Here is a 25,985-nt window from a genome sequence, read left to right on the forward strand (position 1 = left end):
TTATTATTATTATTATTATTATTATTATTATTATTATTATTATTATTATTATTATTATTAACACCTCTCTTAAGGCAACAGATCAACATTAATAGCAAATCCTGTTTTCTTTTTTGTTTCCAAAAGCGCAAAGTAAATCAGATCTGACACCGTTTAAAATCTTGTGAACCTCTCAAAGATTGTTCACGGCATATTTGCGTGTTGTGAACACTTTTCCACAGATGTTTGGCCATGCGTTTGGAGTCACTCCAAGCAAAGCATACGACAAACTGCAGCTCTGTGAGATGATTTTTAAAGGCCTGCGCGCAAACATGACCAGACACACAACAGTCAGTTATCTAAAAGTCAAGTTTAACAAGTTAAATGTGACAAATTTGAAGTAAAACAATCAAACAGCAGCTTATGTCTTTATGAGAATGGTGTGTGTGAAAAGAAGAATGATAATGTTGTATTTGTGATTTATCACGTTGGAGTTTCAGTGCAGAAAACTGGAACCATGGGGGCTTCCTTTAGGTTTGCTGGCAAACGTACAATTAAATGAGGTGCTTGAAGCAGAAAAGTGTTGCATAACTTCTTTCAAATGAGACTTTTGAGTCAAACTGATTGTCATCATAAATTGTATCATGCAGAGAGAAGCCACAAATCAGATGTGCAAAGTTGCAAATCAAGTCAAAGACCCAAAGTCAGGTCGGAAAACTGTCCTGTTTCACTCAGACAGTATAAATATGAGTTTATTTTAAAAAACAGGACAAGAGACAAGGATTGTGTGTGAGTGAGAGAGGATTTAATTGTTTTTAGCGGAGGGGATCAGGATCCATCTGGAATCAGTCATCTTGCATTTTTACTCATTTGACTCATGAACTATCAAAAATCCTTTTCACACACGCTCAGATCTGCAGCTCGTTCAACGCTGCTTTAGAGTCATGCCGTGTCAGCTGTCATCCCCGGTCCCCCACCCCACCCTACACACACACAAAATGAAAAGAAAACACAAGAATCCCCTCCCCCGGACAGAGAAAAGAGGAAAAAGAAGGACAGATTGAAAAGGAAAGACGAAAGGGTGAAGCTGAACTTTGGACAAATCCAGTAAAATTAATCAAGACTGAAGAAAGAAAGATAGAAATGCACTTTAAATACATTAATAACGTTAAATAAATAAATAAATCCACTCAAAAGTGACCAAATATGTATCTCATATTTATCTAAAGTCATGGAGATGTTTGACCGATGTGACTCGCCTGCCTGCCGAACTTTATCGGTCACCGGGGAATTGTTTAATCTCGTCTTTTTATGCATAAAGAAACTGAAGTAAACCAGTATGGTCCATCAAATCTCAACATATGGATGAATGGGAGCTATAGGTTTGACAAAGAAATGCTTAAAGCAAAATATACCCTGCAAAAATAAAAGACAAGCTGTGGTAACATCCTAAAACAGGGCTATTCAATTAAACTGCTCAGGGAGCCACAGTTACTGAAAGCCAAGAGCTCAGGGGCCGGACATCCAGCAGTTATTGTTATTAATTAAGTTGATTTTATGGTTTAAAATCTAGTTTTATTTAAAAATGAGCTCACTGGTGGGCCGAACTGAGCTCACTCGTGGGCTTGATTTGGCCCCCGGACCGCCAGTTGAATAGCCCTGTCCTAAAGTAAAGAATCAAAACTGAAATTAACCATAGTATTTAATCATAAAAATATATATATATATATGGAAAAGTAGCTTACTTTGAAGGAATGCCTGTCGCCCACCACCTCTCAATGATCTGTTAGCCCTCAGTATATGTGTTGGGGGTGACTCTCAGCTACTGACACGCCAGTTGTAAAACTGATAGATGTTTCTGTTTGCTTTTAAAAACTGCGTTGTGGAACACCTTCTTAAAGTGAACTTTCAGTTTAGAACTTGACTGTAAACCAGATTCCTCCTTTGCGTTCAGCTTCCACCCATGCGGTCGTCATGTTACCACACATGCAGCTGAAACAACACCTGTGTGCCACATTTGGACAAAGAAGCAGCCTCGCGCACCCGTTTCACAACTAAAGCCCAGATAAAAGTTTCCAGAACCAAAAAGCACACACCGTCTTGTATTTTCACGCGCACTCTCTGAATGTGGCGTTGGCAGTGCAGGGGGCCAAGAGGAGCTAACATGCACACACACACAAATATGCACACACAAACGTCAAGAGACGATGAAAGTGTGCATCGGATAAATCAAGTGGACAAAGTGCAAAACCAAACAACTGTAGGGATTCGTTGTGTGATGAAGCATTCACACTACTGGGATCCATTTTCCTTCCTTACGTTTTTCTGCATTTTTCTTGTTCCACAATTTTTGTGCTATTTCAACAAATTAGAAATCAAAACGTTCAGCTCTTTCAGGACAATCCTGCTATGACTTTTGGTATTGGTACTTTTTGAAATATTTAGCCTTTTCTGCCACTTTTTTTTCTCATAGAAAATGAACTGAGCTCATTTTACATCCTTCAGCTCTTTAGATGTGTTTACAACCTTTTACTGCTCCTGTCACACTTTGTTCTGGTTCAGCTTCTTTCAGCTTCCTTGTGCAAATTTAAACTTTTGTTCAGCTACTTTCAGCTAATTTCAACTGTTTTTTAGCCGTTTTGTGCTCCTTTCAGATTCTTTCTGTTAACTACAATTTTTTTTGTTTCTTCTAACTTCTTTCTATTAATTTCAGCTTGTTCTGCTCCTTTCAGCTTATTTCTGCAAGTTTCAGCTTTGTTTTGCAATTTTAGCTACTATTTTGCTGTTTTATGCTAATTTTAGTTTTTTCAGCTAATTCCACATTTTTTGCCCTCATTTAAACTTTATTCAGCCTAATTCAGCAGAAATGTGCTCTCTCCACTTCCTTCTGGTAATTTCAGCTTCTTTCTGCCTTTTAAGCTACTTTTCAGCAGGTTTTTTTTTTTGTTGCTAGTTTAAGCTTTTTTTCAGATAATTACCACTATTTTGTGCTCATTTCTGCTTCTTTCAGCCTCGTTGGGCAAACGTGTTTTTTCTGCTTTCTTCTGCTAATTTAAGCTACCTTTTCAGCTGCCTTTTTTTTTTTTTAGTATTTTGTAGCTAATTTCAGCCGTTTTCAGATAAATTAAAGTTTTTTGTGGCAATTTCTGCTACTTTCAGCCTAATTAACTTCTTTCTGCTAATTTCAGCTTTTTATGCACATTTCAGCTTTTTTTGCTAGTTTTAGCATGTTTTGCTATTTCAGCTACTATTTAGCTGTTTTATACAAAATTTAGCTTTTTCAGCTAACTCCACGTTTTTAGCGCATTTCAATTCTTTCTGCTTCTTTCTATTTTTTTTATATTTTTTCTGTCCTTTCATCTACTTTTCATCTGTTTTTTTTATTACTAATTTAAGCTTTTTTTTAATCTACGATAATGTCCCAATTTTTGTGCTAATTTCTGCTTATTTAAACCTAGTTCAACAAATATATGTTCTTTCTGCTTTCTTCTGATTTCAGCTACATTACAGCAAGTTTTTAGCTAATTTCAGCAGTTTTTCAGCAAGTTCTTCAGCAATAAGCATTCACACATGTATTTTCACAGGAAATGCAATTTCTATAGTTTATCTTGTTTGTGTTTCTCTTTAAGGTTACAGATCAGGCCCACTGCAGCTCTCCCTTTCTAAAAAAAAGTGACCCGTTGAGACTTGTTCACATTTAATGAATGACTTCACATGTCTCCAGCTGTCAGACTTGAAGAGCTGCTGTGAATTCAACTGTCATTTCTCTCCTCTTTACACCTTGACAGGTACTTTAGTTCACCCTGAACAAGTGAGCTTACGTTATTTTTTTGAGTGTTACACCAGTTCAGGGAACTCCCCTGGACATCTCTGAGCGGCCACAAGAGGTTCCTGCTTCCCTGAACAGTGACTGACAGGTGGTGTCTCCTGTCCTTCACTGATCCGAGCCCTTCACTCTGTGCTGAAACGCATCAAGAAACATTTTCAAATAGTTGTTTTTAACAAATAAAGGACACGCTCCTTCTTTTATTGTTGGAAACATGTTACAAACAGGTTTTGATGCCTTTTTTAGTTTCATTACACATTATTCATTTAAACTGGTTTCCACTGAGAGCGGGTTCCCTTTCTTTCTGTGAAACATGACTGTAATGCTTCAAAAGGCCCTGTGAGTCCTTCCAACAGCGCTCGACACCCTGCGCTCCGCTCATGCAGAGGGACTTGGAGGTGCAAAGCCTTCGCACCATAGAAACAGATAAGGTAGCTGCACGGAGGCGGCTCAGAATATGCCACTAGAGTTGCACCTTCCTACGAGCATTATCTGTAAAATGTATCGCACCGTCTTATCATATCACCACAGTAGCCTCTGTGTGCTTGTTAAAACACATAGCTGAGCTGCAGAATCAAACAGGTTAGAGGTGCACATTTTACTTTTTATATCTGTCAGCTTATAATAAAGTCATAAATGGATAGTTGGACACTCTGAGAGAAATATTTTTATTCTGAGCTGTTTGATTGGGTCATTACAGCCAGAACTAATGACAGGTCAAGGTCAAATCTGCGGCTTTTTGAAACATGTTCCCTCTTGGTGCAACAGGACCATTAAGGTTTGTTGACTTGTTTTTGTCATTTGATTTTTTTTTTTTTTTTTTAATCTTCATTTCCTGTTTTGGTTTACTGATTTTTTTGTATACTGCGACTTCCTGTTTCTCACACCTGGTTTCAGTTTATTAGCACACCTGCAAAAACAATAAAATAAAATTAACATAACTTTTGTTATTTGGCACTGAGCAAGGATTAGCTCATTTTAAAAGAATACTACCGTGTACTTGAGTGCAGCCCGTGTGTCATGTGTTGCATTTACTGTCGAAACTTTAGGATAGTCAGGCCCTGAAGCACACATCGCTCAGTTTATATGAATGTTTAACATATGTTTTTATTATTTTTTTTATTATTTTGTTGGTCAAAAATTGTCATTTCTGGCTACCTACTTTTATACACATTGCTTTTTTTAAATATTCTTAGGAGTTCAAAGATAATAAAATCTCAACAAATAAGGGGGAAAACGGTACATTTACAGTAAATGTTTGTACCGTATTTTTCAGACTATAAGGTGCACTTAAAATCCTTTCATTTTCTCAAAAATCGACAGTGAGCCTTATGTATTAATTCTGATTGTGCTTGAACTGATTTTATGTGGTTATTGTGAATGAGTTGAATAAAGTTTGACTTATTGCACCTTATAGTCTGAAAAATACGGTAATTGGATGTTTAAAAAAATAAATAAAACGGTGCCCAAAATCAAAAAATGTCCATCCTGAGCAGTATGAAGTTCGAAATAGGAAATTAAAACCTCAATATAAATTTATGAGCTTTGACTGTAAGTACAGTTTGGATATTTCAATTTATATTTTGTATGATCCATTTATACTTTTCCACTTAAACAATCAGGTATGAAATCCAGGCAGATCTACGTTTTATTTCTTCATCTATTTTCTCTAAAAATAAGAGCTCATGAATATATATATATATTTAAAACAAACCTGAAGCCATTCAGCGTGATGGCACCATTAAATCCACATCTCAGACCTTTACTCAAACATCGTCCTAAACCATATGTGTCAAACTCAAGGCCTGGGGGACAAATGTGGCCCTCGTTAACATCTTATCTGGCCCCCAAGATGTTATTTTAAATGTAAAATACTTCTATGACTTTAATTTTTTCCAGTAATATTTGATTATTATGTCAAAAGTACAACAGAGAAGATCAAACGAGAGCAATAAAACTCTTGTTGAGGAACCTGCAACCAAGAAAAGATGTTGGTATCTAACTGGACTTAATGTAGATTCTGAGTCCTTAGTTTGAAAAAGGTTTTAATTTTGACCCCCCACTTTTTTAAGTGAGTTTGCCACCATCTTCCAGTTTTTGTGTCTTCGCAGGAACACGTACACACAAGCACATTTACAGCCACATGTTGTCCAAAGTTTTAGCGCTTTGTTCAGCTGAGGCTGCAGCTAAACAAACCAGTAAGCCTCTGATGTTCTGCTGCTCGTTGGACAGGAACTCTGTCATCGCCGTTTGTTTTTCCGGGTCCGAATAGGTGCGTATTTAAACTTAAACAGATGTGAGTCCGATGTTTTTTGAGCTGAAGTGGTGCAAAACTATTTCTAACACGACCAAGCCAGAAAACAAAAAACAAAAAAACAACAACAGCACAAGATCAGCTGAAAATGCTGTGAGCTGATCAAGTTTTGAACCCGTTAACGTGTGTCTGCTCCGCCAAGCCACAGTTCCATCAGAAGACGTTTTTAGTCCTGGCACTCGGGTTCTAATTGGTATTTGATGGATGCTGCAATCACGTCTTTGTCTTGAAATAGACCCGGAGGGGCAAACAGCGACCTTCTGGTCCTCGCCTCTCACATAAGCAGCACATACCGCGGCTCTGTGGCACGGCCAAGACAGGAGCTGTCTGTGGATAGGTGGAGAGAGAGACAACTGTCTTCCTGTCTTGTTAGGGTGCACTGACCTGCAGCGGGCCGCTGGCTGGCATGGTGGATCTGAGCGATGTCAGGTCCATGTCTCGGCCCTGCTCCCCCCTCTCCGTCTTCCCAAGTCCTTGCATGGTGAGGCCCGAGGCGAGCAGTCAAACACTCACAGCAGGGAAAATGCAAATGCAAGGGCGGCAGAGGTCGATGTGAGAGGAAGTTCCCCTGGACGCCAGGCACTGAGTATGGAGGACAACAGGGACAAACAAACGTCCCATTCACTCCATGCTGGTCTCCTCCTCTCACTCGTCCACACTGTCCACTCTTTCAGTCAGTCGCTCCGTTTTTTTTTTATTCTCCGTGTAAAATTTACAACATTTACTCTCAGCTACTGCCACACCACATTTCAGCTCGATGTCCGTGAAGTTCGCTGAGGTGTTGTCATTATTGAGTTGGCTTGACTCCAAATGTTTAGCAGCTATAGACGCAGAGCCAACAACCACTTTCTGAGAGATTTATTAAAATCTGTTTGGTAGTTTAGGAGGTATCAGTGGCTCTCGTGGAACTAATAGAGGAGATACATTTGTGTTTTTGTTGATTTAAAAAAAGGCCTTCGACACTATTGACTACACCATTCTCCTTGAAAAACTGGATAAATATGGCATTAGAGGATTAGCACTACAGTGGGTATAGTTATTTGAATAATAGGAGACGGTTTGTACAGGTAAACGATGTAAGATCTGGATATTGTGTTAATGGATGAGTTCCTCAGGGCTCTGTGTTGGGACCAAAGTTGTTTATTTTGTACGTGAATGATCTGGTTGATGTGTCAGCGCTTTTGAAGTATGTTTTCTTTGCAGATGAAACCACTTTTTTATTGTGTTCGGGTGAAGATATTGAACGGATGTTAGAGGTGATACAGGCAGAATTTGTAAAAACACAAACGATTCCAACTTAATCATTAAATGTGGGGGAAAAAAAACTGCATGATATTTAGAAACAGAAAAATAATTATCAAAGTCCCATTTAAAATTGACAGTATTGAAATTCATAGAGTTAATGAAATAAAATTTTGGGGTGTTGCTATCGATGAGAAGCTGACATGGAAATCTCATGTAAATTACTTAAAAATAAAAATAGCAAAATCAATTGCATTACTGTATAAAGTAAAAGAGTTTTTGAATGACAAAGCTTTGTATATATTATATAATGTAATGATTGTTCTATATTTAATCTATTGTATTGAAGTTTGGGGAAAAGCATGCAAAACAATTAAATCCTTTTTTTATTTTACAAAAATAAGACCTCCATTTAGAACTAGTCTGAAGGATTGCTGCGTTGTAATTCAGGGAATGTGGAATTGTGTTGATATCACATAAAAAATTCTTAAACAGTTTATGTTTCAAAAAATGATTAAGTTAAAATTGTTAGGAAAGTTTGGTGCCAAGTGAAGGATGCCTAATATTTTTGTTTTCACTTTTGGAGATGTTCAAGTCTAAGTTGTTGTGTGTTTAAAGTTATTTTATATTTTTTTCTATAAGGGGCAGATATTATAATTTTTTTTTTAATTCTTTCTGCACCCTTTTCATTCAATTTTCTTTTTGCTGACTTTGTTTTGTTTATTTTCTTTCTTTTAAATGAATGAATAAATTAATTAAATAATAAATAAATATTTTGCTAGCAGACGAATGAAGTTGTTAATACCAATATATTATGGAAAGCTACCACACAATGTGTTCCCCTTAAAATATGCGTTGAGGACAATGGTCAGCTACTACCACACCAAATTTTAGCTCATTACATGTAACAATAGCTGAGTTGCTGTCATTTATGTGTTTTATGAGAACAGCTGGATTTGGCAGCCATATTGAACTGAGTTGACTCCAAAATTGAAACAGTTGTAGACATCAATTGATTGATTACTGTCTGTAAGTTTCATTAAAATCCATTCAGTGGTGCATGATATATTTTGCTAACAGACATATACACAAACTCGCAAAAACACAGCCGTGTCTTTTTTTTTTCTCTAATGACACTTCATCACACTCCTATGAACTCTTTTATTCCCAGCAGAGTGCTTGTTGGGTTTTTGTGGTTTCTCCAGACTTCCACGCTGTCGTCTTTCAAGGATTTGGTTTTAAAGCTGCTCAGGAGCCAATAATGGCCCTTTTGACCCGTGAATCTGCGGTTGGACTGAATATGTTCCAGGTTGAACTCAAAATTAGAGGTTAAACCCAAACTTTCCCGCCCACATGTTCTTCTGTTCCTTGAAACTAAACTAAAAATTAACTTTTCAAGCAGCCAAATTCCTGATTTCTTTAAAAAGAAGAGCGTCTCAGACTTTGTCAGTTCCTTCTGATAAAGATACCTCCTAAAATAGATGGGTGGAGTCGTATAAAGATGTTTTTTTTGTTGTTGCTTTCAGCGCGGTGTTCCTGAAAGGTGGATAAATCCTTCAACCTCCAGAGCAACACAGCAAAAGTAAAGATGGAAGATGAGGAGAGTTGTGGTTGGAAGAGAAAGAGCCTCTCGTGTGTTTGTGTACGCAGGACTCGCCTCATTTCTTTCCATTTTGCTTTCAAAGAACAAAACTATTTTCTGTTCTTCCAAAGGGCTCTTGAGCAACGGCTTTCTAGGATTTCTAAAACTGTTTCGACAAATCGTGACAATTTCAGTCCAGTACGTGTATTTAATCATTTTCAAAAGGGATCTTTTGTATTGGCTGCTTAAACTTCCTAAATAAACCGATAATGTCTGAAAACTGATAAGTCAGCAAAAAAAAAAACAATGATCTTTGAGGCACTTCATTGCTGTTCGATTGCTGCCAAAACACAGCTTTTATTCCCATTTATTTAAATGCATCTTGTCTGAATATGTCAAAATTGCATTATTTTTTACAAACAATTGTAATTTTTCAAAAGCTGTGAGTTAAAATGCTCTTATTTTGGTGAGCAAGGAATGCTTAAATAAAACTATCAGCAAACCAGAAAAGAGAAAGGCCCCAAAAACATACTGTATGAGTAGCAGATGAATTTTTGGTTGAAGTTATATTTTTGAGAAATTAGAGTAAAAAGCACTCAAGACTTGCATGAGACATATTCCATCTTTTATTATTTAATGATCTTGATGGAAAAGTGGTGGACAAAGACTTTAATTTGAGAAGAGAAAGAGACAAAAAGGCTACGATAACTAAAAATTAAGCTCAAAAAAAGTCTTGTGGAGTGATCCATTATTAGTTTAAATTATCTTTAAAATTAAAGAACAGAAAATAGTTCATGCATCTATAAAACACGGTGGTGGCGCTCTCATGATTTTTGTACTAAAACATATTCTTACATTATAAAGGGGAAAATAAAGGAACACGAGTTTTCATCACCTGAGCTCAGAATCGAGACGAATTTAAAATGCACACACACACAAAAATAAAAGCTTGAAGAACTATCTCTTAAAAAGAAAAAGACAACGTTTGCTAGTTTGAAGGTTCAGATATGAAAAGCGTTAGATGTGGAGTTTGAGACAAACACGCCTCGGGCTTAAATTCAAGGGAAATTTGTAATAAAGAGCTACAGTTTATAAATAGGACTGACTTGAACTGACTTGATGGGAAACCTGAGAAACAAAGGAGCTGGCTTTCATTCGTGTATAAATCTTTTCAAGTACGCTTTCAGCAGGTTGTAATTTGCCTGCAGTTATTTGAATCAATTTAAAATATCTGTTTGTGAAGATGAAAGCCATAAACATTCCTTCTCACAGAAACCTGCTGTGTATAGATGAGTGAAGTGAATCAGTGTGGCTTGGATCGTTGTGAACATTTAAAAATTTTCTAATAACAAAAAAATAGCTAGGTTTAAAACTGTTCTTTTGCTTATGCGAGCATTAGCAGTCAGCTTCTGTGCAGACAGGAACCACTGCCCAGACGTGGGATTTACAGTAAATGCTAAAAAAAAGCAGTGCAGCCTAAAAGAAACTAGAAATTTAAAAATTTGATTTGACAGTACTATGTGTTAAGGTTCACTCTCAGCTACAACCAAACCAAATTTCAACTCAATATCTCAAAGAACGACTGAGCTATAGTCAATTATGTGTTTTCTGTGGTAGCTGTGGCAGCCATCTTGAACCAAAATGGCTCCAAATGTTAATCAGTGTTTTTTATTCAGAGACCTATCCTCTCTAGGTCATGTGACCTCACTGTGGCGGATAGAAGCAAGTTCTGTCAGGCTTTTTTAATGGAAAAATGACATTTGTTTGCAAATTACGTCGTCATGGTAACTCAAAACGCCAATAACAGCAATAGCACACATCACAGTACCGAGCTGGTCGTTTTCATATAACATTTGTGGGGGTACACATTGCAGTTCGAGCCACATTAAAGTTGACGGAAGAGTAAGCTATAAAGTTAAGAAACCCAAGGTCAGGTGGATAATAACAGGAGGCTGCCTTATACTAGGCAGTCCCCAATTACCATAAACTCTGAAAAAGCTGCTCTGCCTACAATAAATTATTGTAAATATAGTCAATTGTATTCGTCTTTTTTTTTTTTAGTTATATTATTTTTTCTACTAAAACTTAACACTCTGTTAGGGCCAGATTAGTTTTAATTTGGGTCCAGATTTGGACTTTAGTGCACCATTTAAGGACCTTTATAGCCACAGAACAAGTTGAGCCATTGGACACATATAACCAGTTTCACACAAATAAATGAGAAGTTCTGGGTCACACAAAGGCACAAAGTCTTTTAGACACTGAAATGACCGGAATTTGACAGAACATGAACACGTCAGAAACCTAAAAAATATAAATTTGTTTGTGGTTTCATCTAATGACCTGTAGCTACGGACCTTTCAGGCTTTTTCTATTGTAAACAACTGCCAACACTGACAAGTACCAACAGGAAATGAGAATACTTTATTAAAAATATGGTTCAGTTTGAATTCTAGGAACACCTAAAGGATAAATTCTAAGAACTTCAACAAGTCTTAAAATTGTGAGATTATTTTAAAAGTGCTTTTTGCAAACAGCTTCTGTGTTTTGTGGCCACGAAATCTTGGCAAACATTGACTTTCACTGGAGGCCTGAAGATGTCAGACGTGGAGCCGAGGCTTGTGCGATGTTAATTTTAGCGCACGCACCAGCTTGCAAGTCTCTGGGGTCAGTACTGAGAATTTTATGGTCATGCACACTGTGTGTGTGTGTGTGTGTGTGTGTGCACGACACATGTGATGTACAATACGTCAATTCAAAAGGTGGTGCTAACAGACAAAGAAGACCACAAGTCTGAGTACGAGCACAAGCAGAAAAACACAAACGCTTGGTTTGAAATGATCTTTTAAAGGGAAAAAGGACACATTGTCGATATACAGAAGGACGGATTAACTTCCACTGGCCAAAGAGTTAAAGTGAGTTTTGGTTGCTATTGTATATTTTTGTACCATGCAAATGTCCCGTTTACAAACACTCCTAACTCACTAACAAGCTCTCGCGTTGTCAATCTCACTGGAAAAATTACACTTTTTAAAACCTCAAATAACTCATTCACATTAACCCTATTTTCAAAATGCATATTTGAGCATACAGTAAGGTAAGAACTACCTGAATATAGAAAAAATCAACTCCTTAAAAACATTATCTGAAGTAGGCCTGTCGCGATAAACAATAAATCAGTTAATCGCGTGATGAATGGAAATTATCAACCTCATTTTCATTTACCGGCTTTATCGTTTCTTCGTGTTTCTCTCTTTCAACTGAAGACACGGCTCAACTCCGGCGCTCTTCACTGACCCCTCACTTTCTCTTTAAAATCCATTTTAAACGTCCAAAATCGTGTTTTTGGATCGTTAAAAGCAGCTAAGCTGAGAAGCTAAGCAAACAGGCCAACCTCGGGGGAAAAAAACCTCCATCTTGTTGAAGCTCCAAAATTCACGGTTGAAACCCGTGCCTTTGTGCAAAAAGTTGTTTTTCTCTGCAAAAAGAAGCTGAGAACTTGTTTACTGATTTTTTTTTTTTATTAAAAGCTTTGTGTGAAAAAATGCTATGCTAAAGAGCTCAAACCACACCAAGCGTCCGCCATGTCACCATGTCACTGCTCAACTATCCATCCTTTGGTTCAAACAGTCTTATACTGCCATCAGGTGGTCAAAAAAGGTACTACACTCCAAACAAATCAACATTTCTTCTGAAGTTTGACAGTTAATTGTTGTTAAGTTTCAAACAATATTATCGTTTATCCCAATAATTTCTAAGACAATTAATCGTCCAGCAAAATTTGTTATTGTGACAGATCTAATCTGAAGTTTCTTTTTATTTGCTAGTCAGGAAATGTCCCATTCATTTACATGGAGGGGCGGGGCTTAATGATAGCACTGCCAGCCATTTGGAGTGCTCATCCTTTGTGGCTTCAACTTCTGGCTTCTGTTCCTGTCTCTACTTATAAAATGTCCTTACTGATGTGCAATTTATATCCAATTCCTAATGAGAAAACAATAAAGCTTTTTTTCTTTCAAATAGATTAGATTATTATCGCCACCTGTTGGGCTGGAGTGTAAATGTTTTATGTGAGTGCATGTTGGCACATTTCCTTGTGGGCATAAAAAGTATGCAGAAAAAACAAAAACAAATAGTGATTAAAGGGCTAAAATTAGACTCCAAATCAGCTGTGCCAACGTGTGTGGTGTGCGCTCGGTTATTGTGAGTCTGCGTCTACTCGTGCAGGCAGTCTTTGTGTCTTGGTTTAGCTCTCATTCACAGCCTCTTTCTCTTCAGCACAAAGAGAGGGCTTCAGCAGCTGAGTACCAGGCAGCGCTGACCTCTCACTTTTAACCTCTTTGTCCTGAACAGACAAACACACTCTGCCCAGTATGTGCCAGTCTCTCCATTCACCATAAAAGGACGTTTATGCTCAACCACAGACACAAGGTTGTGCTTTGACTCATTTAGATACAACTTTGGTTATTTGATAGGTGTGATCTTAAAATTAAGGCTTGTCACAAATGGCAGAAAGGTTTTTACACGCAGGCTCTACAGGGAAGCCACTTCAAAGTTAACGGAGCGAATTTGTACATTTGAACTTCTGATGGCAGCTGATAAGAGCAAGAGTGCATCAGCAGATGAAAACAAACGCACAGCGGTCACGCTCACGTTCACGTACAGATGTGCATGCAGCAGGTGGAACAGATCAAAGAGATAGTCTGCAGAACAGGTGTTCTAATATATGTGTTTGTGAAAAATAAATGAAAAAATGCAGCTCTAAAGGCAGCATTAGGTCTCTGTTCTGGACTGGTGTTGGGAAATGGTAAACTGGAAACAAGTGCCTTGTAATCTATACATTTATGAGGGGATGAGATTGTTATTTTGAATAATTAAAACAAAATTTTACTCATGTTTTTCTACTAGTAGCATTAAATGTTTTTCCATGGATCTTTAATTGCTGTAATGACTTTATAAAGTTGTCAGTAAACTGACAGGGAGTTCTGTTGTGCTATTTAGCACATAGCACCTTTTTAGGAGTTTTATTTTGTAATCTTGACCGATTAAACATTTTAGACATCCTGATGTAGCCTACAACAATATTTGTGGTAAGATTTAATTTTCTTGGGAATTTTAGCGTTGTATTAGTGGTTTCAGGTTGAGTACAATTGTTCAAAATTGGGTTTTTTTCTTCTAAGAAAAAACAAATAACGCTCAGATTATTTACCATTTGCACAAATTTCAGATTGCTACGGCTAAATGAGCTAACGCTAACGATAGCCGATAGCATGTGGCCGCTTGTGGCTAAATAATAAACAAACAAAAATAACTAATTCAGTCCACAAAATAGTTGAGGCTGCAGTGGTTATTTATATTTACATAACGCCTAGTGGTGGCGCAGAGGTTAGAGAAGGTGGGCCTGTGATCAGGAGATCGCCGGTTCAACTCCCGGTCCTGACAACATCAAAATGTGATGGTAAATGTGAAACATCCACACCTGCCTCCACCCTCATTTGCCCCACTCTGGGCCCTTGAGCCAGGCCCTTAACCCCCACCATCTGCTCCCCTGGGTGCCCTGGACGGCAGCCCTTGCTGTGGTAGCTCGGTGGGCTGTGGTTGCGTCAGGAAGAGCATCCAGCGTAAAAATAATCCGTGGGGAATACTCCGTGCGAGTTAGTTCGCTGTGGCGACCCCTGACGAAGGGAGCAGCCGCAAGAAGAACAAGAAAAATATATATAGCAGTAAATAGGCCTGAGCAGAATTATTATCATGAATAAGCTAAATAGCGTAGCGTTTAAGCTAAAAGCTGCTACTAAAACCAGCTAAACAAACTGTTATTAACATTTTAATTTCCGTTTGAAGTTTCCATTTGTTTTGTATAAAAACTGTTCAGCATTTTCTTTCATTTTGAAGAGACTGTTGGAGCAACGAAAGCGTTTTACTTGATGCAGGTGACACGTGGCGTGTTTAGCAGTGGCGTAATTGAAAACCCACTGAACAGGCCGGTTTTGTAAGTTGTCAGTAATTGTCCAAATAATTGTTGCCATCTTTACGCCGTCATTTTAAACCCAATTTTGTTCAAGTGCCGTGGACAACTTGTTCGTTTCTTTCACTATTTTTTACCTTAAAAACCTAATAACCTTCTTTTAAAGCGAACCATCAAACGGTTGTGACACGCCTTGGTAAATCAGGACCGTCACACTCCAAAATGGGTCAGTGTGCAACACCGTCACTCTGCCCTGAATCCTGAATGGATCTATTGTCCTCTTTTAGATGAACACTAGCTTTTCAAATGAGGATGATAGAGCATTCATAAAGGTGCTCTAAATTAAAATTGAATGATCCAGCCCTGACAGGATGATGGACCCGGTTGACAAGCGTGTGATTCATGCCGTCCCAAACACGAATCACACACTTGCGGATATGCTCGACGAACGCTTTGATTCACAGATTGAAAACATGATAAAAATAACTTGTTTTTCCTAAAGTTTATGTGCCACAATAACTCATATAGTCTGTCAGATTTCGTTGCCCTAAAAATGAATCAGTGCAGGTTTTTCCAGTCATACTTACCATTTTTAGTTTTTTTTAAAGATAATTATATATTTATGTGTTAATCCTAGTTGTGCTTACTGACCTCGAACCGATTTTATGTGTACACTGTTCCCAAAAATCTGTCAAAATGAACTTGTTCCACTTAATGCGCCTTATAGTCCGAAAAATACGATGCGCTTTTCTTATGAAAACCTCTGTAATTAATGAGATTTAAAGTAATTACCTCTGACAAAATTGATTAATATTTACCAATTTATGACCCCCACACCACTTCAGCTTCTATCACACTCATAAACATGCCTATGAAGGATTGTCAAGAGGATAAAACAAATTAAATTATGAATGTTTTGTCCCTCAGGCAAGAACATATACTAAAATGTAGTTGTATCCAGTTGGAAACACTTTCAAGTAAAGCAATATTTAAGTGAACAAGATCAAAGTAAGTAATTATCAGCTTTGCTTTTTACATATCTATAATCACTTGTCACATTTATTCTCCTCTGCCCCATAAGACTTGTTCCCTTTCAATTACTTTAAAGAATCTGTGTCATATTTAATCTTCTCGTCTGTCTGCAGGGAGAGAGACCACATTCACGTTAATTACTCTTTCATTTGGACCGTTGGAGCGGCGAGAGGAGACATTCTGTTCAGTTTTTGAACAGGCTTGTAGGGGAGACACACATCTCAGAGTGGAGGGGAATGTAGAGGCTGAACGTCAGAAGGTGAAATCAAGTAGAATTTAATGGAGAAGCTGAGAGTGGACTCTTTAGTGTCACTGCCTGGTGAGAAGTTGCACTGCACAGTGACTTTCTGTGCAGCTCTCCACTGAACTGTGCCACCAAATGAGTTGAAAACATCCCATAAATTCTACAAATGTGCACCATGCTGCAATGCACAGAGGACTGGAAGCTGCATTTACTTAACGCCTGGAGGCCCTTTGAACATAAAGTTCACAGAAAGAATGCAACAAAAAAAGCAAGCATGCAGATTACTGAGAAGGGAAGTGTTCACTGTTGCAACATGATTTTTTTTTTTTTAACAGACACACTTAAAGACGCACTGAGCTGCTGTCATGGACGTTATGATTCGAGTGGGTTCAAGTTTGACTGCTCAGCTCAGATGAGCAAAAATAAAGGAAATAAAAGGATGCATGTCGTCCATCGCAACGTGCATTTATTTTGAAGTTAAGATGATCTTGAGCTGCGAAATGATGGAGTTGGAGCAGATTTTGCGCAATTTTATGAGAAGTCACGCCATGCTCAGAGTATGGTTTGTGACCGACTCTCTGCTACAATCACACTGATTTGTGGCACAATTTCTGTCAAATTAACCGAGTTATAGCCATTTTTATGTTTTCTATAATCAGTTGGCTGTGGCAACCATCTTAAATTGGATTAGCTCCAAAAGATAATCAGTTGTGGAAGTACATCCAATGATTACTTTCTGAGAGTTTCAATAACATATTTTTTCTGGTTCATGAGATATTTTGCTAACAGACAGACAAAGTTTGCACCAATGGTTAATTGCAATGTGATCTTGTGCAATCTATAAACACTCAGACTAAGTGTTGGGGCTCAACCTCAGCTACTAGCACGCCAAATCTTAGGTCATCTTCTCTTAAATTGACTGAGTTATAGCCATTTTTATGTTTTCTAAGATTAATTGGCTATGGTAACCATTTTGAATTAGACTGACTCCAAATGATAATCAGTTGGAGAGGTGTATGCAGTGATTGCTTTTTGCAAAGTTGATTAAAATTTATCTGGTGGTTCATGAGATATTTTGCTAACAGACAGACATCTGGTGATAATCAAGGAAATGTACTGATCACGTTTATCACTTCCTGTGAAAGTGCTCCAAACAGATGCACTCAAGCAGTCGTGTCGGTGTCTGAACTGAGATGTGTGAACAACGTCATTGCTGTGTTTATATGTGCCAAAGCCAAGAAAGGAAGACACAACGTTAAGTGTTAGTTTCTGAACAGATGCCTTTTATTGTTTATTCAGCATCTTAAATTACGTTTTTGTTTGACTTCAAAGAAACTAGATCATTCTTTTTATACACCAACAATCAGATTGTTCACAGTGGAGTGATAAATTCAGTCACTTACAGCACAAAGGAGCCAAAGAAAATCATCTAAACCAGTGGCCCCAACTCTGGTCCCTGAGGAACGCCACCCTGCTTGTTTTAGTTGTTCCTCTGCTCCAGCACATGATTTGAATGAAAGGGTGATTAAGAGGTGACCTTAAAGATGTAATTAAACCACTGAAGGCGTGTTGGAGCACAGAAACAACTAAGTGCAGGATGGTGTTCCTCAAGGACCAGGGTTGGGAACCACTAAAGTTTATATCAGGAGAAGGCCTATAATTGGGTTTCCTGACTGCAGGGCTATGGACGCTTTTAAGGGTTTTTCTGTAAAACTAACGCAGGAGCTCTGTCTGTATACTCAGCACAAAACTGAGTTGTGTTGCGGTGCAAGTTGGACCCCAATGTCCCCATCTCAGATCCATGCAGAGGAGGGCGACATGTTTAATACATGGATAGATGAAACAATGTGTTGAGCAATAGCATGAACTACAACAAAATTACCAGTAAGTATTTTTAAAAATCTTCTTTTATTGATAAACTTCTGTTTTTCATTTTAAGAACGCACCGAACCAGAACTGATTGATGGCGGCAGAATGATTTGCATGAACACAAATATGTCCTGCTGAATCAGCTGCATGTTTCCTTTTACATGTTCTGAGCAGAACATGGAACTCTCAAGCTTCCTGTTTGATGGGTGGGCCTGTTGTTTTTGAGTGACAGGACCACAAGACAAATTGTAGGTGCATGTCCTTATGGCTAACCTACAGTTATGTACACATTGAAGTAATAAATTCACTTAAATAAAGTACCACTAAGAACAGGCAAGAAAGGTTTGAGCATGACTCCAGTCGTCACTGAACAGTTGTTTACAATCTATGCAAATCATATTTTGCAGGTTTGTCTCCTCCTTTATCTTAAAAAATATATAATTATTCTGATTTATTGGACGGGAGGAATCTGTATCAATCACACAAATCTCCTGGAGATTAAAAACGAGTTGTACGAGGCAAAAGTGATTGAAGTTTAGACAGCGGCATATTTGAAGAAGTAGGAAAAGAGGTCGTTTTCTTGCAGCGCGCCAGTAAAGATTCAGACAACGCTCTCACGACAGCGTTTGAACGTCAGGAGGCTCGTTGCCAACTCTTGCCGCGCTTCGTTTACGTAAATTCTCAAGTTGTGCAAAAGAAGCAGCAGTTTTGGAGAACGCATAGCTGAGTCAGCTGAAGGTTGTTGTAAGCACTGTGTTTGGAACAAGGAAGCTAAAACGCTACAGATATGAAAAGAAGTTAACATTTTGAAGTCTATTACTAGATTATTTAAAAATAATCCACATTTGGTTAAAAAAAAAAAAAGGACGCAAATAAGTTCTGCTCGGTTGTGTCAATGTTCTTATGGAAAATTTGGGGTCTCGTGGACACTTGTAGACGTTAACAGTTTTTGCACATGCACATGGTAGATGCCACCTCGCTAGCGTCACATCGGAGAAATAAAGACTGCTGGGATAGGTTTCAATCCGCCTCTTGACCCTGAACAGAATAAACCGAGTACAAACTGATGGATGGTTTTACAGCTGACCCCCACAGGATTTAAATACAGTCAACTATTCCAGAAAAGTCCCAGTCTTTTGTAAATCAGGTCCCAACAGAGCCTAAAACACGAGGAAGTCCCTGAAGCCTCCCCTCCAGACAGGCTTAATGTATTTAATGGCAGCTTTGAGCAACTGAATCCCACCAAAGATAAACGCTGATACTACTCTTTATGTTGAAAGTTGTGCTTCTCTTATACATTTTTACACCATTACAGCATAAAACTGGCATAATCATCCCTATATCTGAGAAAACAATGACAACCTGCCACAGCGACTGTCTGTCCTTTGTTATATCGATGTGCTTCAAATGCTCTACAAGTTCCCACCTGCAAACTAAGAACTCAATTCACCATTTTTTTTACTCTGAAAGCAAGCTAAGACCAAAACCTTACAAGGTGATTTGGTGTGAAAACAGAGTTTAAGATGATTAATAAAATAACACGCAACGCTTTAAAAGGTCAAATGCACAGAATAGGACGTACAGGTTGTCTCGAAATATTAAATTTTAGGGGAGAGATGGAAAACGCTCCTCTCGTGTTTGTTTTGAAGCATTTGGGCAATTTTAAGTTTAAAGTTACGCTGCGATGATTTACTTTATTTTTTAAGCTATAATCCTCTGGTGACTGACATTTGATCTAAACGCAGTCCCACTTTGATTCATTTCAGCGTCCAATACAAAGAGCACTGATCAGTACTTGCATCTTTACCCCAGCTCTAGACTACCGGTGCAGTCAAGGTAAATGTGCCATCAGTAATGTATTACAGTACTTCAAGCGGATCTGGACTGTTAACTAACAGATAAGGACAAAGGTTAGAACTGACATGTTTGTTGATTTAGTCTTAAAGACTTTTGCTTGTTTACAAGTTCCACTGAGCTCTGAATTACTTTCATTTTTGTGTTTTTCAATAAATTCATCGGAAACGTCTTGAGATTGTCACAGTTTTACCCTTGCTTTGTTAAATCGACCACAGAGATCACAACAAAAACAGTGTTGCATCATTTGGTCAGACTGAATGTTGAGGCCTTCACCACATTCCCTGCTGGGTTTCATGGTAATTCTCAGGCAGTTTCAGTCAGAACTTGCTCCTTGTTGTGAAACGTCATACAGTATGGCTTCAGTGCCTCAAGGAAGGTGCAGAATAATTACGTTCAACATGTACGTGCCCAGCGAAGAACTTTAATCCACCGTGTCACACAAATCACAACTCTCATTTTCAGATGAAAATCCAGGAGCCAGTTGAATGATTTGTAATATAATGAAACAAAATGACTCATTTGCGCTCCCCTGCTACCTCAGTGGAGATGCTAGGACCTGAAACAACAAGGTCATAACCCAGTTTATGTCTTGGCTCACTCAGCACGCAGCAGAGCGGCATCTCAGATATGAAAACATTGTTTGCAACTCTTTATCATTTCAGTAGCAGTTTGTGTTGCAGCAACACTGAGCAAATCATCCTTCTGTAAACACTGCAGGCTTAGATAACAACTTTACTTGATAGTAGTGGCTGCACAGCTGAGTCACACACAATTTACAGCCCACAGGTCAGCAAAACTACATATGAATACAAAAAGACACAGTGAGTAAAAATTTGATTTTGACAAACACATTGAAGATAAAAAAAAAAATGTTGTAAAGTTTGTTTTAAAAAAACTATTACACACAGAAAAACAGAGGATTTGTGCCAACTTTACTGGGATTGGCATTATATGAAACATCTTAATAAAAACTATGATAAAAGAATGTTTTGTTTTGTGAAGTAGTCTCTTTTGTGCCCAAATGAGGGGTTAAAATGTTAGGACTTGGTTTGTCAAATATACACAGCCCCAACCCCATCAACTAACTGTGAAGTGATTAAGAAATCTTTAGGAATTTTGTTTTGTTTTTAAATTATGACGGTCCACAGTAATTCATACAAAACAGATGCAACAAGTATCAGTCACACAAGAATAAAATATAAATTAAAATATAAATTAATAAAAGTTGGAGGACAATCTGGTGAAATAAACCATGATGTAGGACTTTTATTGGTCCAAGCTAGTGCTGCTGGGTAGCGCAATAATGCTAAACAACACCGTTTCCGGTTTGACTTGTCAAAATAAAATTACAACAACAATTTTGTTGCAATGTACCTTGTAATATCAGCGTTTAAACAATGTGCAAATTAATCACTTTCATTTGCTTAATCAAAATTTGACTTAAAACGTGCACCGAGCACCACTTGTTCTTCCCTACATGAACTAAAGTGCAGTTCTAAGGTTAGTCTTGAATGACAAATTAGGATTTTATTTTATTTCGAAAGGGTAGCGCGCTTCCGCCATCATCCGGGTCATCGCCGGGCAGTTGACGCGGCTCTGCTGTGTGAAAACGCAGCCGTCGCTTTGACGAATAATCGCCAGAGAAGAGCCCCAGAGCGGTCGGAGCCGCTGTCTGGAAGCTTTACAACAGAGAATATCACTTCTTCACAGCGGACTTATTACATTTAACGGACTAAATATCTGTGTGGATAGCTGGGTCTGGACACGGACGACACAGAAACGGGCAGAAAGTAATACCGGAGCCGCCGCGACATCAGCGCGTGAACTTGGCATCTCTGTGCGGTGGGAGGTGTCTGTCTGACGGCTTGTAGCTCGAGCACGGACCGCTCTCTGCTTTGTATCCAGGACCTTAAAGAGAGGTTGCGGCTAAGTTAGGTGTCTTGTAATTTGCCTTTTTTATTTTTATTTTTTTAGTATTTTGTTCAGCAACCAACTGTGGCTTTAATGTGACGCACCATAAGCTCTCCAGAGAGAGAGAGAGAGAGCGCGCTGCAGAAGCTCCTTTTTGTCAAGTTTTTGCCTCCATAGTCCAACTGTACCAACAGAACCGACACCAATGTGAGAGGTAATGGTTCGGTTTTGTTTTATTCCGTTGTTTTAGCACGTCGTGACTGGTTGGTTGGTAAAGTTAGCAACGAAACCTCCATTTTACTGAGTTCCTTCACGGGCAGTGAACCCCACACAGAGCGACCGACTGCACACTGTTCACGACATTTTCCGCGTGTGTGAGCGTGCGTGCGTGTTTATGTGTGTGTGAGCATCTCTTCAGAGCAGCTGAATCTTTTCACACATTTCAAGGCTGACATTCCCTCCAACTCATCTTGCTTATTTTTATTAGTTATTGCCTCCTTTTGCTGTTTAAGCCCTTGAACAAACTTTATGAACTGTTGTTTTATCGTGCACAAAAACTTTTATCTTTTCTGTACTGGTGTTATTTCATTGTATTACCAGCCAGAAGCTGATTGTGACTATCTGGTTTCACTTGTGCAATCAAACCATTCAGCAAATCTATTATATAATGCTCCAAGTTTATTTTTCTGACTATAAATTCCCATGCAGAATTGTTTATTAGTCATAATAGACAACTATTCTCTTTTAGAAACAGATTATTGCACCAAGGCTTTAAAATAGACATATGAGAAGTGGTGCATTTAAATGTCAGATTGCTGAACTGGCTGCCCTGAAGACTTTACTGAGGCCCCCATATAAACACAAACCTCATTACAGCTTGCAACTCTTCTTGTGAAATCACCATAAAATATGATATATCTTTGTAGCTGCATGTCAAAGTTTCAGCATGGAGTCGTATGTGTTTGGGTGTGCGATTCGAGTGCGATGCTGGCCAACATTTAAACTAAGCTGCATCCATGTGCTGCCGTTTAACCCTGATGCGCAGATGAATCGGACACCAGGTTCGTTTTGAGACACGCTTCATTGAGAATAGCTCTGTCATTCTTAAAGTCGTCCATCTCTTCAGCCTGTGGCATCTCATTGTAGTTGTGGAGTCATTCACAAGAGAGGAGTGTGCACCTGGGATTCGAGACATCTGCTTGAATAAATTGCCTCGCTTGCCCTCAAGGACAGCCTGCACAATCTGTGTTGTTATGCCACGCTAATTTCAAAACCTGTGTTACACGTATAACAGCACGGCACACATGGCTGCACAAGAAAATGCAAACAAGCGGTCAGATTGTACCTGCTGACCTCAAGAAGCGACGGGGGGCCTCTTCAGCTCTCACCTTTCATCTTCCTGAACAAAAGTGGTAGAAATGCGGTTGTTAATGGCAAATTAATGAAAACTTTTAACTCAAAACTTCAAAGTGTCCTCTAGACTATCCGTTTTATGCTTTGCAGCCCTAAAACTATTTATTTTTTTTGCACTTTTCATAGCATGTTCTTCCATATAACATTCTGACGTACAAGCTAGATTGAATGACATATGAATAATTTGCGATAACGCTGATTAATTTAATCCCTGATGTATTTGAAGTGTGTTTTTTTTTTAATGAAGAAATCCCATCGATGACCAAACAAAATAAAATCTGTGTTTAAAAAAAAAAAAAAGACGCTGTAAACATTTATCTCCAATGATTTCAAACGCTACCCTCCAAAGCAGCTGCTGTTCTGTGCCGGTGACGATAAGACTAAAAGTTATCTGCAGGCTGTTATGTAAGACAAATTCAGTAAGCATGTTTCTTACCACTCCTGTTGCCTGTAATTCAATATGCTGAGTAATGTTCCGAGCGCTGTCCTCGCCTATGCATTTAGTATCTGTGCAGTAATTCTCTCTGTGTCGCTCTGAGCACCCCCCTCCTCTCTCATGCTAAGCTCCAGAGTAGCCTAACCTTGAGGTCAGCCAGGCTGCTGTGTCTCTGGGCTAAATTTAAAACGTGGAGCAATTAGGCGTACATCACTCCGCTGCATTAAGTAAACAAGGGCTGGATGTAGTTTCATTTAAAAAGCACAAGATGACAAATCGTAATGCAAACGCGTGATTTATGGAAGAAACATCCAGTCGAGGGAACTTGTAATCTCAGATTTGTGAAATGTATGCACCACCTTGTGTTAATCATACCAAAGTAACATGGTTGGAGGTATGGCATGTTCAACCATTTTGGCTCTGAGTCAAGTATCCATTTGTTTTCTTTGAGTTGGATCAGTTCTAGACTCCTGATGATTTTTATATTTAATGGAAATATAAGAAAAAATTAACGGTTTGTCTTTTTCCCTCTTATTTCCAGTGACAAGGACTCAAGCAGACCAAGCAGGGCCAGGCTAGGCCAGCCTAGTCCTCTGTCTGGTCTGACCAGACAGGCCAGCCACCTCTTCAGGGAGCTCAACAGGCAGAACAGGCCTAGACGAGACCTTATCAGGCTGTAACCTCAAATCGCAGATTTCTAGGAGGCCATACTGGTCTGACCAATCTCCAGTCCTTCCATGTTGCAGTTGTCCCTGTATGGATGTTGGCAGCAGGATGGATCTGAGTGTTGATCTGACCCGTGGAGACTCTTTGCAGTGCTTGCAACGCTTCATGTTGGACTGCCTTTCATCCCTCCCCCCCTTAATCTTTAAGCCCCTTCCTCTCACCTGGGGCCACCTCAAGCTTCGTATGGAAGGGGCCTTTAGAAACTGTAGCTTGTCTTGTTAAAACAGCTGACATTGCACAAAGGAAACCGAGCTGATCAAAACAGAACAAGGGTTGCTGCATTCATTTCTTTTTTTTTTTTTTACTGCCTTTTGTTTGAGAGTTTGAGAGCTTTTATTTTGAAAAGGAGTTTACAATTTGAGGTTTGCTCCCACATAAAGTTTACGCAAATAGTTTGAGGATTAATCTTTTTTTATACCTACACTTGCTTCTTTTTTTGTGGTCTGAGCGTTTGGGAAGAATGTCTGAGAGCAGCAGCAGCAAAGCTGTGAAACTGATTGCCCCACACCCTTCTGCGTCCTCTGCTTCCCCCTGTCTGTCACCTCAAACCCCCCACAAGAATGTGAATGGCTCCGCCAGTTCAGACTCGCACGTCGTGGAGAAGCTTGCCGGGCAGCCGGAGGTGCGACGGCGGCGCCACACGATGGAGAGGGACTCCAAAACGGCCGAGCACCGTTTCTTTCGCCGCAGTGTTATTTGCGACTCGAACGCCACGGCCCTGGACCTTCCCAGCAAGGCAACTGTGATTCTCACCTCACCTCCAGACTGCGAAAGAACTCCCAACTTCTTGTCTCTGCAGCTTTGTAGGTCCGAGGAGCAAGATTCGGAACAGGAGGAGGACGACAGAAGAGGGTCCTATTTACAAAGCACCAGCCTACAGCCTTACCTTGGCTTTGGTGGGGCGGTTGCATTGGGGCATGTGCAAAATGCTGAGGGAGATTCAGATGTAAGCGTCGTCACAATTGCTGTTCCTACCACTTGCAACGCCGATGGCGCAGAGGGAACTATAAAAGAGCCCATCTCGACAGTATTGGATGTTACAGCCAAAACGATAGGTGAAAATCCTGATGTTACATTACGTCCCAGAGGGATTCAGGAGGTGCAACAGACGTCGACAGAAGGGAAAGGGATTGAACAAGTGATCGAGGAGAGCGTTAGTAGTCTGACTGAGGAGAAAGACAGGGAGACCGAGGAAGGAAAGGGGCTAGCAAAAGCACGGGCTGAGCAGAGGGAAGCTGAGAAACGAGTGCAGGAGGATATAGAGGAGGCTGAGACAAAAGCTGTAGGGACTTCACCAGACGGACGCTTCCTGAAATTCGACATCGAGATCGGGAGAGGATCTTTTAAGACCGTGTACAAGGGACTCGACACTGAGACGACGGTGGAAGTGGCATGGTGCGAACTCCAGGTGAGTCTAGAAAACCGTCATTTCACTCATGAGCTTGTCTTGAGTCTGTAACTCGGTGTCAGCTGTGGTAATTTATCCCTTCTCCTTGCATGCTCTATTTTTATCTTGATATACTGATACAGTTCAAGAGAACTTCCTTCTTACCCAGATTGGTTTCTCCTGATGTTATGAGATCAGC

The 25,985-nt window shown here is 39.2% G+C and overlaps 2 protein-coding genes across 2 annotated transcripts in view; one reads left to right on the plus strand and one right to left on the minus strand.

The window, feature by feature from the left end:
- Positions 1-6,565, minus strand: part of LOC119428052 (ninjurin-2-like) — a 31,771-nt gene extending 25,206 nt beyond the window's left edge. The window contains exon 1 of the mRNA XM_037695697.1: positions 6,504-6,565. Within this exon, the coding sequence (XP_037551625.1) occupies positions 6,504-6,554 (51 nt within the window). The 5' untranslated portion in view covers positions 6,555-6,565. The remainder of the gene's footprint in view (positions 1-6,503) is intronic.
- A 17,885-nt stretch (positions 6,566-24,450) lies between these two features.
- The window catches only part of wnk1b (WNK lysine deficient protein kinase 1b), an 84,668-nt gene continuing 83,133 nt past the window's right edge, over positions 24,451-25,985 (plus strand). Inside the window, exon 1 of the mRNA XM_037695834.1 lies at positions 24,451-25,807. Coding sequence (XP_037551762.1) covers positions 24,860-25,807 — 948 coding nt within the window. The 5' untranslated portion in view covers positions 24,451-24,859. The remainder of the gene's footprint in view (positions 25,808-25,985) is intronic.

This window comes from Nematolebias whitei, chromosome 22 (genome assembly GCF_014905685.2).
Source record: "Nematolebias whitei isolate Nwh7 chromosome 22, NemWhi1, whole genome shotgun sequence".
In the NCBI taxonomy this organism is placed as follows: Eukaryota; Metazoa; Chordata; class Actinopteri; order Cyprinodontiformes; family Rivulidae; genus Nematolebias; species Nematolebias whitei.